The sequence below is a fragment of the Mandrillus leucophaeus genome, unplaced genomic scaffold, assembly GCF_000951045.1.
Source record: "Mandrillus leucophaeus isolate KB7577 unplaced genomic scaffold, Mleu.le_1.0 Scaffold520, whole genome shotgun sequence".
In the NCBI taxonomy this organism is placed as follows: Eukaryota; Metazoa; Chordata; class Mammalia; order Primates; family Cercopithecidae; genus Mandrillus; species Mandrillus leucophaeus.
The window spans coordinates 1,053,566-1,070,183 of NW_012105587.1; the positions used below are offsets into that span (position 1 = coordinate 1,053,566).

Genomic DNA, 16,618 nt, shown 5'->3' on the forward strand with positions numbered 1-16,618 from the left:
ACAGCCACATGCCACCATTCCCGGCTAATTTTTTGTATTTTTAGTAGAGACGAGTTTTCACCAAGTTGGCCAGGCTGGTTTTGAACTCCTGATATCAAGTGATCCACCCGCCTCGGCCTCCCAAAGTGCTGGGATTATAGGCGTGAGCCAGCGCATCCGGCCTTTTTAAAAAAAACTCATCAATTTGGGATAAAACTTTCCAAAATGTATTGAATGATGGTTCTACATCAGGAAATCTATTACTACTGTTCACCATATTAATAGAACAAAAGAGAATAATTATGTCATCGTATTCTTGGGTGATGAAAAGGCAATAAACATCCAACATTCATTTTTTATTTAAAAAACATGATACTGTAAAACTGGCTTATTTGATGTACAATTCTTTGAATTTTAACACACATCTAGACTGACAGAACCACTACATAGTCAAGATAAAGAACAGTTTCATCATCTCCCTCCCTCCCTCACCTCCATCATTTTGAAGTCAAATTTGGTGTTATCCCTTGGTACTCATACCCTGCCCTCACCTGTAACTCCTGGCAACCACTGATCATTTCCCCATTACTGTAGCTTTCTCTGTGTGAGAATGCCATCTAAGTTGAATCATACAATAACATGTAACTTTTTAAGACTAGCTTCTTTCATCCAACATAAGGCCTTTGATTCTCATACAAGTTGTGTGAATCAATAGTTTCCTTTCATTACTAACAGTATTCCTTTGTAAGGATACATCATACTTTATCAATTAAGGACATCTGGGTCATTAACAGTTTTTTATAATTATGAATAGAGCTACTAAAACACTATGCACAGGTTTTTGTATGAGCCATTCATTTCTCTAGGGTTAATAACAAGGAGTGGAATTGCAGGGTCATATGATAATTTAACTTTATAAGAAACTGCAAAACTGTTTTTTCAGAATGGCTCTCCTATTTTGCATTCCCACAAGCAATGCAGCAGAGTTCCAGTTGCTACACATCCTTGCCAGGACTTGGTAATTTCAGTATTTTTGTTTTAGCTATTTTAATAGATGTGTAATGATATCTCTCCATCCTTTTAATTTGCATTTCCCTAATGACTAATTATATTGAATATCTTCTCATGTGTTAATTTGCCAACTGTATATTATCTTTGGTGAAATGTCTGTTCAAGATTTTGGCTCATTTTTTAATTGGGTTGTCTTCTCACTGTAGAGTTTTAAGAGTTCTTTACACATTCTTTATATGGAATCCTTTATTAACCTTTATCGTATTCACCAATATTCTCCCAAACTATTGCCTGTCTATTCATTCTCTTAACAGTGTCTTTTGCAGAACAAAAGTTTTTCATTTTGAAGTCAAATTTGCCATTTTTTATCTTCTGTGGATTATGTTTAAGGTGTCTAAGAATTCTTTGCATAACCTTATCACAAAGACTTTCTCCTGTGTTCTAAAAGTTTTATAGTTTTATGTTTTACTTTTAGATCTACGATTCATTTTATGTTAATATTTGTATGAGGTCTGATATGGTTTGGCTGTGTCCCCACCCAAATCTCATCTTGAATTGTAGCTCCCATAATTCCCACATGTTGTGGGAGGGACCAGTGGGAGATAACTGAATCATGGGGGTGGTTTCCCTTATACTGTCCTCCTGGTATTGAATAGGTCTCACAAGAGCTGATGGTTTTATAAGGGGAATCCCATTTCACTTGGCTCTCATTCTCTTGTCTGCTGCCATGTAAGACATGCCTTTTGCTTTCCGCCATGATCGTGAAGCCTCCCCAGCCACATGGAATTGTAGGTCCATTAAATCTCTTTTTCGCTGGCCGGGCGCGGTGGCTCATGCCTGTAATCCCAGCACTTTGGGAGGCCGAGGTGGGCAGATCACGAGGTCAAGAGATCGAGACCAGTCTGGCCAACATGGTGAAACCCTGTCTCTACTAAAAATACAAAAATTAGTTGGGTGTGGTGGCACACACCTGTAGTCCCAGCTACTTGGGAGACTGAGGCAGGAGAATCACTTGAACCCAGGAGGCGGAGGTTGCAGTGAGCTGAGCTCATGGCATTGCACTCCAGCCTGGATGACAGAGCAAGAATCCATCTCAAAACACACACACCCTCTTTTTCGTTATAAATTACCCAGTCTCGGGTATGTCTTTAAAACAGACTAATACAAGGTGAGAGAATTAGGTTGAGGCTCATTTATTTTGCATATGGATGTCCCATAGTTTCAACATCATTTGTTGCAAAAGCATCAGATGCATTCCTTTCTTCACAAACTTGCCTTTGCACCTTACGCTCCCACCTCTTCTATTTTTCTGGAATAGATTGCGTAGAATCAGTGTTATTTCTTTTAATGTTTGGTGGAATTTACCCATGAAACCATCTGTGACTAGAGATTTCTATTTCAAAAGTTGTTTAAATAAGAATTTAATTTCTTTAATAGTTATAGGACTACTTTGGATATTTCTTGAGTGGGTTTTGGTAGTTTGTGACGTTGGGAGAGGCAATCCACCATCCTTTTGCATCCCTGCATGTTCCTAATGGGTAGACCAAGAATAAAAGGCTCTAACTACTCTTTATCTACGCCATGTCTCAAGGTTGTGTATATAGTGAGCAGGATGAGGAAATGTTTCCACCTTGACAAAGAGCCAGTTATAAAGGCGATAAACTGTCTAGGTTCAGTGTCCCTTTGGTGCAACACAAATCCACTGAATGTAGAATATTCATGTAGTCCTGCCTGTATTGCCTCCATAAACTTCAGATATATGATAACCAATGTAAACCAACATGAAGCTCATGGTGCTTGCTGTAACAGTTTTAACTAGTTAGCTTGTAAGTATGGTAAAATCTCAGACCTTTTATAGTTCTTGCCATTTAGTCTTCAGAGACTTTCATCTAAATTGCCATATTTATGCTAGTAGAGAATTTTTTTTGTAGTATTTTCTTACTGTTCTGTTAATGTCTGCAGTCTGGTATCTCCTTTTATTCCTGATATTAGTAATTTGTGTCTTTTTTGTTTTGTCAGTCTTGCTAGAGGCTTGTAAATTTTACTAATCTTTTCAAAGAATGAGCTTTTGGTTTTGTTAATTTTTCTCTATGGCTTTTCTGTAATCAGATTCATTGATACCTGCTCTTTATTATTTCCTTGTTTCTGCTTGCTTTGGAGTTTTCATTTTTAAGTTGAAGGGGCAACAATTAGAGGTAAAAAATGGAATAGAAAAAATAAAAATGATGATTGTTTGCAGATAATATGGTTGTTTACCTAGAAAACACAAGAGAACCAACGAGAAATTTATTACAACTGTTAGAAGAATTCAGTTAGGTGACTGGGAACAAAATTAGAATACAGAAATCAACAGTTTTCATGCATAAAACAAAAGCCATATGCAACATATAGTGGAAAAAAACACTAACATATTCATGAGTATCAAGAAATGTACAAGAGCTATATAAAGAAATCTTTAAAAGGTGATTAACACATACTTCTGATTACTTAATATATAAGTATATATAATATATATTATATATGTATCTAATTATAAGTATTAAAAAATCAAAAAGGCATTTCATACTAGTTTCTTGGATCACTATGGGAAAACCTAGTTTCAGACAGTTGATACTGATAATATGCTTGGCTGAGGAGTCAATGGCATGCTACCACCTGTGGGTTCAACACTCAACATGTTAAGAAAGTCAAATTTCCCTAAATTGCTATGGAAATTTAATTCATTCCACTAAGAATACTAAACTGGACGTTTTTCTTTTGAAAATCAGAAAAATTGATTTCAAAGTTTATATAAAAAATGAGCAAGACTAATTGGAAAATTATAAAAAACAAAAACATTTAACAGAAAATTATCCCTACCAGAGAGTACAGCAATGTTAAGACTACAATAATTGAAACAGTGTGGTACCAGATCAACAGTTCATCAGATAAGCTTAAAAGTCCAGAAATCAATTAGCAACAAATCAGTAAATAAAAGATGGATTATACAATATATGATATCGCAGTAAGTGAGCAACTATCTGAAAAAAATTCAGTTGGATCTCTAGTTCATATTTTAACAGCAAAATAAATTCCAGGTGGATGAAAAAAATTAAACATAAAAAATAAATCCATAAAACCACTAGATGAAAATACAAGGCATTTAAACATAATCTCAAAGAGCTAAGGCTTTTCTACCTGTGAAACAGGTAGAACACAGAAGAAAAAAAAGACTGATAATTCCACTTGCATTAAAAACTCTACAAGAAAAAGATACCATTAAAAAAAGAAAAAGAAAAATGACAAACTGAGAAACACAGTTTAAACTCATATCACAAATGACCAATTTCTGTTATAAAGAGTTTTAATAAATCAATAAGAAAAAGACAACCAAACCAATAAAAAAGTGGGAAAAATACGTTAACAGATCATAGAACTGGAAAGAAAATGGTTTTAAAACATATAAATTAATAAGAGAAATGCAAATTAAAACTATAATGAATAAAAGTTATTTATCAGATTGATATCTAGTACAATCCATGGAAAACAAAAACACTTAACAGAAAATTACGTTGTACTCTCTGGTTAAGGGATAATTTTCTGTTAAGTGTTTTTGTTTTGCATGGATAATCAGGATATTTGCAATGGCTTGTGACATGAACTGCCTAAAGTTAAGCCAAACTTCACAGGTTAAGGGCCCAGTCCTCCATGACTGCCCTCACTTCAGAAACTAGCAGCTTTGGGCATTCCCAGGGCCATCATTACTTCTGACCAACTGGCTGCAAGTTCAGGGGTTCCCACAATACCTTCAGGTTAGATAATTAAATAGAACAACTCACAGAACTCAGCAAAGTGCTATGCATACAATTATAGTTTATTATAGCAAAAGGATACAGATCAGAACAGCCAAAAGAAGACATATATAGAGCAAGGAGTAGGAGAATCCCAAATACAGTTTCTGTGTTTTCAGGGACATGTCACCCTCCTAGAACACACCAGAGTATTGCCGACCAGGAAAGTTCACTTGAGTGTCACTGACCAGAGCTTCTCTCGGGGTTTCATTACAGGCATGATTGATTGACTCAATCTCTATACAAAGCTGAACTCAATCTCTAACCCCTCTCTCCACCTCAGATGTTGGGCTAATATCATATGACTCAAAACTCCAACCCTCTAATCTGATGGTTGGTCTTCTGGTATGGCCAGCCCCTATCTGAGTCATCTTGTTAGAATAACTATCAGAGAGCTTACTATGAATAACAAAGATACTTCTATCACCTAGAAAATCCCAAGGATCTAGACCTGGAACCTGGAGTGGAGGCATTTTGGGAGCAGGGGAGGAAGCCTTGGCAAATACTTGATTACAGTCTTAATTTCAGCCTTGTCTGTATTAGCAAAAGACTGGAAACCAGCAATGTGCAGTAACAGAACTGATTCTCTGCAAAAATCAAAGTACATCCATATAATGGAGTTCTAGGCAATTGGTGAAAAAAATGGGACAACTGTAGGTAGGACTACAGAATAAACTGCTGAATGTGCACAAGTCTGAATGGTATGCTATAATTTGTGTTTCATATATGTTTATATGTGCATGGGGCCATTTCTAGAAAGATAACTAGTAACAGAGATTGGATCCAGGGAAGGGAAATGAATGAGAGAAGAACTTCTTTTTCCCACCTTTTTCAACTTTCTGATTTTTGTACAATGTGTATACATTACTTGTTTAACAAGAAGAAAACATTACAAGGTTTTTGCATACTTCTTTGAGGCTACTGAACATAATTTATAACTTAATATCTTCTTGATTACGATCAGTCACTGTCATGAATATATTGAACAACAAATCTCTTAAGAGTCTACTGAGATACACAACACAGGGTTTGCTTTCACCTACACTAAATGACCCCAGGCTGCTGTAATTTGAGTGTTACTGTCATTTCTAGTTTTCCTATCTTTTCCCAGCTGCTTCTGACTACTGTCAACATTCCCTCCTCTAGCTGACTAGAAACTTCTCTTTTAAATTAGTGCTTCTAGTTGTGGCAGGCCAAGAAACCAGACACATGGTCCTATTACAGGACTACATAAAATAAAGAGAAACTGCCTCTGTGAGAACTTGAGAAATATTCTCATAATTGATGTTTTATAACAACTACTTGACTAGTCAAGATTTTTACACACTACCAAATTCCATACAATTGAACAAAGAATAGGCAAGGCATTATTGAAGTCACTATAGGAGCTTCTATTATATAATTAATACTACACTGGTAAGTACAGATTTGGAACTTTTCAGCATTGCCTTCATTCATTCACTCAAAAATATTTTTGAGCATCTAGTATGCACCAGGGAGTGTCCTAGTATTAGGCATACAGCAATGAACAATAGAGACAAACTCACTTAAAATTTATATTCTAATTTGAGAGATGACAAAGATAAACCAGCTAAGTACAATAAACAAAAAAAGGGATAATATGATAGAACTAGGATGGGGGAATAGCATTAGATAGGATTGCATGTTAATCAGGGTCTGATCAGAAAAGAACCACTAGGATCTAATACACATACACATATCTTAATATTCAAAATAAGGGACTTTTATAGCGATTATAGGAGGTAGTTTCTTTTGTGTCTGGCAGTTGAAAAGGGAAGACAAGTGAAATGGGGGAAACAAGGAACTTGCTAGGATGAGTAGAACCTGTGGGAATTGAGTGGAACTTGTGAGGATGGACGGGAAGCCATACAGGTCTCTCACTGCCTCTAATCCTCCAGTGTGAATGATGGAGTTGTCCAGCGGAAGCTGGCACCCTTTGTCAGAGTAAAGCGCACACCTGGCCCAGGAGCCAGAGAAGCTGAAGGAGGCGTTCCAGCAGGAACTGGTGTTCCTGTGGGCCTGGCTGTTGTCCCACAGGCCAAGATGAGCCAACAGATAAGCAATAATGTGAATAAGCTGCAACAGTGTCTTGTGCCTTGTCTGGTCCTTCCACTTATAAAAAGAATCCAGATCTGGCTGCTACTTTACTTCTGCCTTCTATATCTTGTATCAAACATTTCTTATGGCCTACATCGTCCTGAAATTATGCACAGAAGAGAATTCTGCGGAACCTATCTCCAGGTTGACTAAACTGTACCATATAAATCCACCACAGATGATGTGAGTTCTCTAAAAGACATCTGAGCTGAGAACCTGAAGGATGAGGATTCAGTCATCCAACCATGCCAAGATTTGGAAGAGAATGTCCCCGGCAGAGAAGATGGCTAGTGCCAAGTATCTGAGGCTGTGATATAAGCTAGATATTTTTTTGATGAAGGACAATGAGGCTGGGATATGTGTGTGAGAGTGGTACAAATTAAGAGATAACCAGATCCTATGGGCCTTGCAGAACATAGTAATGAGTGAGGACTTCTTTTCCTAAGTGCAATGAGAGGCACATGGAGGGTTTTTGTCAGGGAAGCAGTAGTTTGATCTGATTTATATGATTTATAAACTTTTTGAAATAATTTCAAACTTACAAAAAAGTTATAAGATTAGCACAAAGAATTTCTGTATGCTCATCATCCAGATTATTTCCATTTTTAAGAGATTGTTTTGGCTACATTGTGGAGAATGGCCCTAGTGGGCAGGACCACTTCTTTCCTCCCCGCAAAGGCTTCATGGTACTCCTATAGCACAACACATATGATGCCCCTGGAGCTGTGCAGAAGGCTGTCCAAGTGTGGAGGTCGTAATATTACATAGAGAGCTATTGCAAGAGATCAAGCTACGGTGCTTCTACCACACTACTTTCAGATCACAGAGGAAAACCAATCTCATTATTTTAGTCTCAATTCACAAATACACGTTGGAATAAAAAACGGTATTACCTCTTCACATCTGGCTACTTGTAACAATCATCAATTCTCAAAACAAACAAAAAACAACTTCAATGATTTGATACCACAGCAGCTATTTAAGAAAATGTTTCACAGATAATTCCAGATTTCCAAATTCCAAAGAACATGCAGTCTCCTAGAAGAAACATGCTGAAGGAGCCCATGTTCATGTTGATAGATAGGTTCTAGTCTCATTATTTTAGAGATGATCTCAGATTTGTGTATCTCCTATGTTCATCAGATGTGACTTACTTTACTGGAGATCATAAATAATTACCCTAAAGCAAGCTCTTCTGCCTAGATTAACTCTCCTGCTAGTAATACTGTCTAGCTAACAGCCAGGTTCAAATACTGAAGTGTGCTGAGGTCTTACAGATATTCAAGCTCATGTTCTGATTTTAGCACAATTCTAGTTTTAACATTCAAATCAATAGCGAAAATTATGATGGATAGCAATTCATTCTCACTAAAACACAGCTAATACGTGTTCCTTAAATCATGAAGGTAAAATGGAAAAACTAAATAGTTTGGTGACCTTTGAGAAATCATTTATTCTCCCTTATACTCAGTTAAATGGGAGTTTGGTTATTACAATAGAGATTAGTAATAATCAAGGTAAAATGCTTGGTAAAATGCATCACCGTAGGCACCCATCTTATTATACACACATCAATAAAAATAAACATCTATTTTTTAAGGGAAGAAAAGAAATGCTTCTTAATAAAGCTCTGGATGAACCATTTATCTTCTTTCAAAAAACATAAAAACACATAAAAAAGCATTATCTGACAAAGGAAAGTAGAAAAGATTTTTATCTTTAATTAGAGGTTGCAGTATACACTTAACTTCTGTAATCTGCAGTGATGAATCTCTGTGTAAACATTCAGAAAAAGAGGGGATACTGTGTCATGACTTATGAACTATAAATTACTAGTCAAGATTACTAGTCAAGAACAGTTTTATACATTTATTAACAACTACTTTCCTCCGCTTAACAATGGCTCTTGAATAACAAAATAAATTATCAGCAATTCCAACCACAAATTTAAGAATTAAAGTTTAAAAAACTGGTTAGTTTCATAAATGCAAGCAGAGTAATAAATTTCATATATGTTAATTGCAGTTACTTATGTTCTTTGAGTGAAATAACACAAAGATTTTTCCTTCCCCTTTTGGCAAGTTCACAAAATTTGTGAAAAGGCTTCACCTTTTTCTTTTTTGCTTAATTTCTTTTTTGCATCTCAGCTGAATACAACAGACAATAGCTGGGGTTATTAGGGAGACATGATAAAAGAAAAGGTTATGACCACTCAGACGATCATGTATACCTAAAACGTAACTCAGACTTTCTAGTCTTAACCTGTAGCTCTAATTTACCAAATGATTTACAAAGAACTAAAAGAGATATGATTTAATGAGCAGGCTGAATTTTGTAACTTTGTCACTTTGGGTCACAAACACATATTCTGCCCTGAAAGTGAGGCAGAATACTAGTCATTCCCAGTGAGACTAGGTACAAGGGAAAAAAAAAAAACAAAGCCATAGATATTTTTAAGTTGCACTACATTATTTTAACTGTTTAATTAAAAAAATTTAACTACCAGATCAGTGCACTGTTTCTTGCTTAAACACACAGTAAGTAGATAAAAAATATTTTTAAAATAAGCCAGAAGTAAAAAGGAAAAGGCCTGAACAGCTTAACAAACAGCAACAGAATAATTTCCAATCAGTGACTATTAATGGGAATACTCATTTTATACAGCGATTATCGACAACTATTTAGCAATTCTTTAATCAGGCACTTGATATTTTTTTAGCTAGCATACTCAATACTGGGGCATCACACACACACACAAATATGGCTTTATTACAAAGGATTCAAGATGGCAACTACTTAGAATCCAGTGCCAACACGGATTATAACAAATCCAGTGAGTGTTTTGTTTTTCAATTATTCATAGAAAATTTAATCCTGATTAAGTATCCTTGGGCAGGAATTCATGGGTAGTTGATGACTGAAACCAACATTTATATGAAATGCTTCTGTTAATTTAATCTGTGTATACGGCTTAATTATGATTGGGGATTCAATGTAAGAGAAATGAATTCTATTGGGATCAAAATTTCAGTACCGTATCACGTAGTACCTTTTCCCTTCTTTCTTTTTAACCACATAAACCTGCTTGTCCCTTCACCTAAGCGCTCAGATTTTAAAATCCTTTGTCTTTACAACCCGTGTAATGTATTTAAGTTTTATTTTTTCATAAACTGTTTGTCAAAAACCTTTGCTAATCAAGCTAAAACCTGAACTAGAGCCAAAAATGGCAGAAAAAAATTGGAGAATAACTCCACCCACAAATAAACAAAAGCCTAGTCATTTAACTGTGAACATATTTTATATTCATTTCCTGAAGTAATTTCAATTCCTTTAAACTCAAATATGAAATGCATTTCCTTAAAGCATAAAAAGCAGCAGTTTTTAAAATCAATGTATTACACTGATTTCATAACTGGACTAGTTTAGATATTTATAAGCAAGTAATCATTTAACTGATTACTTTTTATAAGACTATTAAACCTGAGTTAGCTATTAAGATGAGGCATTATAAGTGGTGAATATTTTACCAAAATAGCATATAGTTATTTTTCACATTTATTTCCATATAGAAATTGCTTCAATCATTTTATAACAACACTTTCTTCAAAGTTTGTTGTTTAAGTATATTTCAAAACATTTCATTTATTACCTTTTTTTCAGTCTTGGTACTGCTTAAATGCAGTTATATAAATAACGTGCTCTGCTTTCGCTGTTCCAAGTTTTCATACTAGATGTATGAAAAAAAAGTAACTGTATTTGGATCCTTATTGCACTCTTTTAAACCAATTCACTTTTCCTCTCAACAAAAATCAAGTATCAGAAATGAGGGCGACTTTTGTGTCCAGATGATATGGTCAGTGGTAGTGTTACTGAAGAAAGTGAAGAAACTTCCCAATATAGACTGTGAGATAGAAAGAGTCTGTAGAGAATAACCATGGAAACAGACTGGCAAAGGATAACACCTATTGTAATAACCTGAAAAGAAAAAGAAAGGAATGCTTTTACTGCATGCAGAAACAGAGAAATAATACTCAATTTCTCATGAATCTATATATGCTTTTTATATAAATACAATACTCTATCTTTCATCTTTACCATAGGTACATCTTATCAAAAAAAATTTCTGACTAATGCTCTAATTGTTTAAGGATAAAAAATCCCTTTAACAGTTATTTTGTAGATGAAAAAGTAAGGCACAAAAGAATAACTTGCTAAACCATTCTCTCCCAAGGGTATGCACTACAGACAAGAGTTTCAGTAAATAAGAAAAATCAGGTTCCTAGCTAATTTAGTAATAGGAATAAAGCATGCTCCTACCTGAACTTTAAAGAGTACTCTAAAAGCCCTTTCAAAAACTCTCAAGTTGCTTCTCTATTTTTGTAGACTACTGTCCTATCTATTCACCCTTTGTAAATACCTCAGGCTCAATAAACATTTGTGCATTCAGGCACATACTGCATTGCTTGTAAAGGGCTCCTGGCAGACCTCTATTTTGAAACGATGGAGCCATTCACCTAAGAAGGTAGGTATCAACACAATCAAAATGCATCATACTTCAGCATGGCACTCTGGTTTGTAGTCTGTTAAAGCAACTAGACTGATTTTTACAAATCTTGATTTTTACTATTATGTAACAAAAAATTTTAATCATTTTTTTAAAGATGTATTATAAATTATCTAATTTATAAAACAAAATTTCTATTTTAAAATTCTCTATTGCCGTTTCTAAAATAAGCTAAAATAGAATCAAGAAAAGCTATTTCCACCATTTTGCTTATAAATATTTTGAAAATATTTTAAACTTCAAATTTATCTACTTACTGGTTTACTACTTTGTTTCAAAGTTTTAAATAACCCAGAAAATGTCTTAAAAAATAAACAGGCCCCTCCTATTTAAATATTCTCCTAATTAAGACAATATTTTCATTAAAAAAAACTACTTTCATCATGTATATTTCTTACCTTGTCTCTTTGGTAGTCGCTAAAAATGACAGAAATGCATGCAAGAACCGGATGGCATAAAAACCACAAGATACAGCCCTGAAACAAATGAAAAAGTGAAATAAGTACAGCTGTGTATTTTTTTTTTTCAGAATGTACCATATAAAAAATGTTACTAGCATATTTAGGTCCTGATTAACCTCAACAGGCCTTTAGAGTAGAGCTTGTAATAAAATGTAGAAATAAATTTACTGTTGCTGTGACATTAGTATTTTGTTTCTAACCAAATGAGTATTTTTGGAGTATTTATAATCTTATGTTTATAAATCTGCTGCATACACATTTTGATACACTACAAATTATTAATATAACAAATTATTAAGTGACAAAAGCAAGGCACAAATGTGTAATATTCCTGTAAAAAGAAAAAATAATGTACATTCATATTTGCATGCCGATACACAAAGAAATTCTGTAAAAATACACAAAAAACATTAATAGTTGCTACCTGTTTGAGGGGTAGAACAGAGGAGGGGGAGCTGGGCAGGTAAGAATGGGTAACTGTTTATACTTTTCAAATATTTTTCTATTTTTCCTTGAACCAGGGGAGCTGGGTAGGTAAGAATGGGTAACTGTTTATACTTTTCAAATATTTTTCTATTTTTCCTTGAACTATGGCAATGTATTCTCTTTCCCAAAATTAAATTTGAAATAAAAAAATAAGTTAGTAAATAGTAGCTGTTGAAATGTTTGGTACATTGAAGATATAGGAAGAAAAAAACAAGATATAGAAAAATGTTTCGTATGTTACTATTTGTATAAAAATGAAGGGAAATATATATAGGCATATATACTTAAAACTCTCTAGAAGGATAAATTAAGAACTAATAGCAGCAATTGTGTGAGGAGGTGAGAATAACTTTTTGCTACTCCTTACTTTTGGATGTTTGACCCTATTCAGAAAGTTAAATTAAAACACAAAATACTTTAAAATTTGCACTGCTTTAAGCATAAAGCAAAATAAGAGGCCGGGCATGGTGGCTCACGCCTGTAATCCCAGCACTTTGGGAGGCCAAGGCAGAAGGTTCACAAGGTCAGGAGAGCGAGACCATCCTGGCTAACACGGTGAAACCCTGTCTCTACTAAAAATACAAAAACTTAGCCGGGCATGGCGGCATGCGCCTATAGTCCCAGCTACTTGGGAGGCTGAGGCAGGAGAATGGCGTGAACCCGGGAGGCGGAGCTTGCAGTGAGCCGAGATGGCGCCACTGCACTCCAGCCTGGACGATAGAGCGAGACTCCGTCTCAAAAACAACAGCAATAATGACAAAAAGCAAAATAAAAAACCTTAATGCCTAAACACCTCAAATATATATTAACTTATCAAACAATAAGCACTACTGTCCCTGTGAAAAACTGAAAGGCAGGATGACATCTTCTTGTCTTGTGCTCAGAAGCCTGAAGTTGGTTCCTAGGGCTGCAGCAGCAGCTTTGCAATGCTCAACACTAGGAATAAAGCAGGAATCTGGCTCTCCTTCCATAGCTGCCTTAGAATAACAGTCAATAACTCTGGACAAGATGGGCTGACTGAACAGAATCAGTCTGATCAGAATGCTGGTTTGAGGTGCTAAAATGAAGGGGTATGGATTCTCTCAATCTGACAGAAAAATGAAACCTTCTAGGGAGGGAGGGTTCTATAATGTTACTGCTCTAACCCTTCTCCTGTATAGAAAAAAACCGAATTTGCTTTTAGATCTCACTAGCAGAAGAAGGACAAGAAAGGAGGAATAAAGTGACAGGATCTCATGTGGATGGAGTGAGGCTGGCTGAAACATGAACCCAGCCTCCTGGCTCCAGCTGCTTATGCTGAAGGATAGCTCCTAACAGTTTGTTATAAAACATTGTATAACTCTGAGAATAACAGATTATAGTCAATTAATAAGTGTTGAGAAATCCAAAGCATATTTGATTTTAAAAATTTAAAATTATATTACAGAAAAAAATGCAAAATCCCTATTGACGAAAATACGAACCAGGCAAAACTGACCTGCAAAGAGTATATGGAAAGTACTGTCTCACAGGTCTTGTAAAATGGGGATAATACCTACATCACATAAGTTGCTAAGGTTAAATGAGTTGAACCACATAGAGAACTTATGGTAGTGTCTGTCACATAATAGTTTTTTTTTTTTAAAAAAAAAAAAAAAAAAAAAACAAGGTCTCGCCCTGTCACCCAGGCTGGAGTGCAGTGGCCCAATCTTGGCTCACTGAAGCCTTCAACACACAGGCTCAAGCAATCCTCCCATCTCAGCCTCTCGAGTAGCTGAGACAACAGGTGCTCGCCACAGAGCCTGGCTAATATTAATTTTTTGTAGAGATGGAATCTATGTTGCCCAGGCTGGTTTCCAACTTGCGGGCTCAAGCGATCCGCCTGTCTCGGCCTCCCAAAGCACTGGGATTACAGGAGTGAGCCACCGTGCTCGGCCCAGAAGTTTAATAAAAGTTAGCATGTAGTTGTTTATTAACTTCCCAAAGAAACCAGAATGAAGTGGATAATCAGAATAAACCATTTTCTTTCCAAACCCATACTTTGGCAAATGTGATGTAGAACTCCCTTTTGAGTGTACTTCTCTCCACTGTGATGATCTGATAGAGTCCACAGCCTAATGACAATGCTAGGCAAATTCTTAGGACGATTAGGAGGATCCCTGCTAAGTTGTGGTGTGAATGGTAGCTATGATGACTGGTATCTTCAAACTGTTCCCAAAGTAGCAAAACACTCTGCAAAAGAAAAACAATATTACGTTTAGGAAAAAAAAGATTATACCTAATTAAATATTTTTCTCAACTCTTTAATAAACATCCCTTTAAATATAAACATTCCTATCAGACCATAGAGGTTGTTAATGAATAAAGTACAGTCTTTTCATCACTCTAATACCCTAAGCTAGAAAAAATGAATTTTTATGAAGTAAGACCAGAGTTAAGAGATTTTTTAAAAATTCTATTGCTGCTGGGCGCGGTGGCTCACGCCTGTAATCCCAGCACTTTGGGAGGCCAAGGCGGATAGATCACCTGAGGTCAGGTATTTGAGACCAGCCTGGACATGAAATCCCATCTCTACTAAAAATACAAAAAATTAGCTGGGCGTGGTGGCGGGCACCTGTAATCCCAGCTACTCAGGAGGTTGAGGCAGGAGAATCACTTGAACCCAGGAGGTGGAGGTTGCAGTGAGCTGAGATCGTGCCATTGCACTCCAGCCTGGGCAATAAGAGTGAAACTCCATCTTGGAAAAAAAGGGAAAAAAAAAAATTCTATTGCTGTCATGATTCAAATAAGATCATCTTTAAGGATGAAAACGAACTGAAAAGGTTAAAAGAACAAACTTTCTTCTAAATCCATTTCCTTTTTACTTCAACATCATTGAATGTAAACCGTTCTGCATTCATACTGGCTATCTCAGGGTAACTTTCAAACATTTTTTTGTGCAACTCAGAAATTAAAAAGTCAGAATTGTTGATTTCAGACTTTATTCATTTTCATGGTAACATCCCTTGGTAAAGGACAGCATATTTTTATTATTCACTATAAATCCTCAGGGCACTGTTATTCATCACTGTTTATTGACCTTTTCTCCCATGTTGCTAACAGTAAAAAGCTCAGCTAGTTCCTCATTAAGCTATTCTGTTTATTACTACTCAAAAGAAATTAGTGTCCATGTTGCCTCCATCTTTACTAAACATCAATCACTTAACTTACTCTAATATTTTAACCATTGCAACACACATCTGCAGCTCTCTGCACTTCTTTCCTTTGTCAATTCAGCCAGCCCTCACTTAGAATTGAGTCTTTGGTGACTTCCAAGAACTTTTAGAATACATCAAAACTCAATATCAAATCCAATTATTAGGTTTTATGGGGTTTACCAGCAACCTCTTGCTTTCCTCCTTCTCACATCCTCTACACTAATTTTACTCCTGCTACCATTCTTGTTAGGTAAACTCCTTTGTCACTCTAACATGTGAAATTCCTTCTTAGGCTCAATATATGCTCTGTTACTGAAAGTGTTATTCTTCCAAACCACCAAATTATACCCATCTGATTTCTTTTTTTTTTTTTTTTTTTTTTTTTTAAGACAAAGTCTCACTCTGTTTCCCAGGCTGGAGTGCAGTGGCACGATCTCAGCTCACTGCAACCTCCACCTCCCAAGTTCAATTGATTCTCCTGCCTCAGCCTCCTGAGTAGCTGGGATCACAGGCATACACCAGCACGCCCGGCTAGTTTTTGTATTTTTAGTAGAGATGGGGTTTCACCATGTTGGCCAGGCTGGTCTCAAATTCCTGACCTCAGGTGATCTGCCCACCTTGGCCTCCCAAAGTGTTGGAATTACAGGAGTGAGCCACCGCGCCCAGTCTCCCATCTGATTTCTTAACCTACATTTCTGAACTTCACTTTTGCAACACAGAAGTGCTACCACAGAGCTACCACAGCCCATGGTTCATATTTTTACATATTCAAACTTCCCTGTTTTCATATACATATGCTAATATGTGATCTGTATAAAATATGCATGTATTTGTATAGCCTCTGACTGCCTGTCTGATCTGCCTTGTCTGGGTTGTTGCTGAAGAACAGAGCTATGTTTAATGTATTCGTCATAAATTCTCATGTAAACTCTAGTGTAATATCATCTTAGTTCTCAACTCATATTTGTCTATGATAGTAAATTAAAATTACAA

General features: G+C 35.8%; 1 protein-coding gene across 1 annotated transcript in view; it reads right to left on the reverse strand.

The window, feature by feature from the left end:
- Positions 1 to 3,254: 3,254 nt before the first annotated feature.
- The window catches only part of GPR180 (G protein-coupled receptor 180), a 35,074-nt gene continuing 21,710 nt past the window's right edge, over positions 3,255 to 16,618 (reverse strand). The window contains exons 7-9 of the mRNA XM_011996647.1: positions 14,469 to 14,660; positions 11,901 to 11,978; positions 3,255 to 10,913 (exon numbers count right to left, since the gene is read on the reverse strand). Coding sequence (XP_011852037.1) covers positions 10,755 to 10,913; positions 11,901 to 11,978; positions 14,469 to 14,660 — 429 coding nt within the window. The 3' untranslated portion in view covers positions 3,255 to 10,754. The remainder of the gene's footprint in view (positions 10,914 to 11,900; positions 11,979 to 14,468; positions 14,661 to 16,618) is intronic.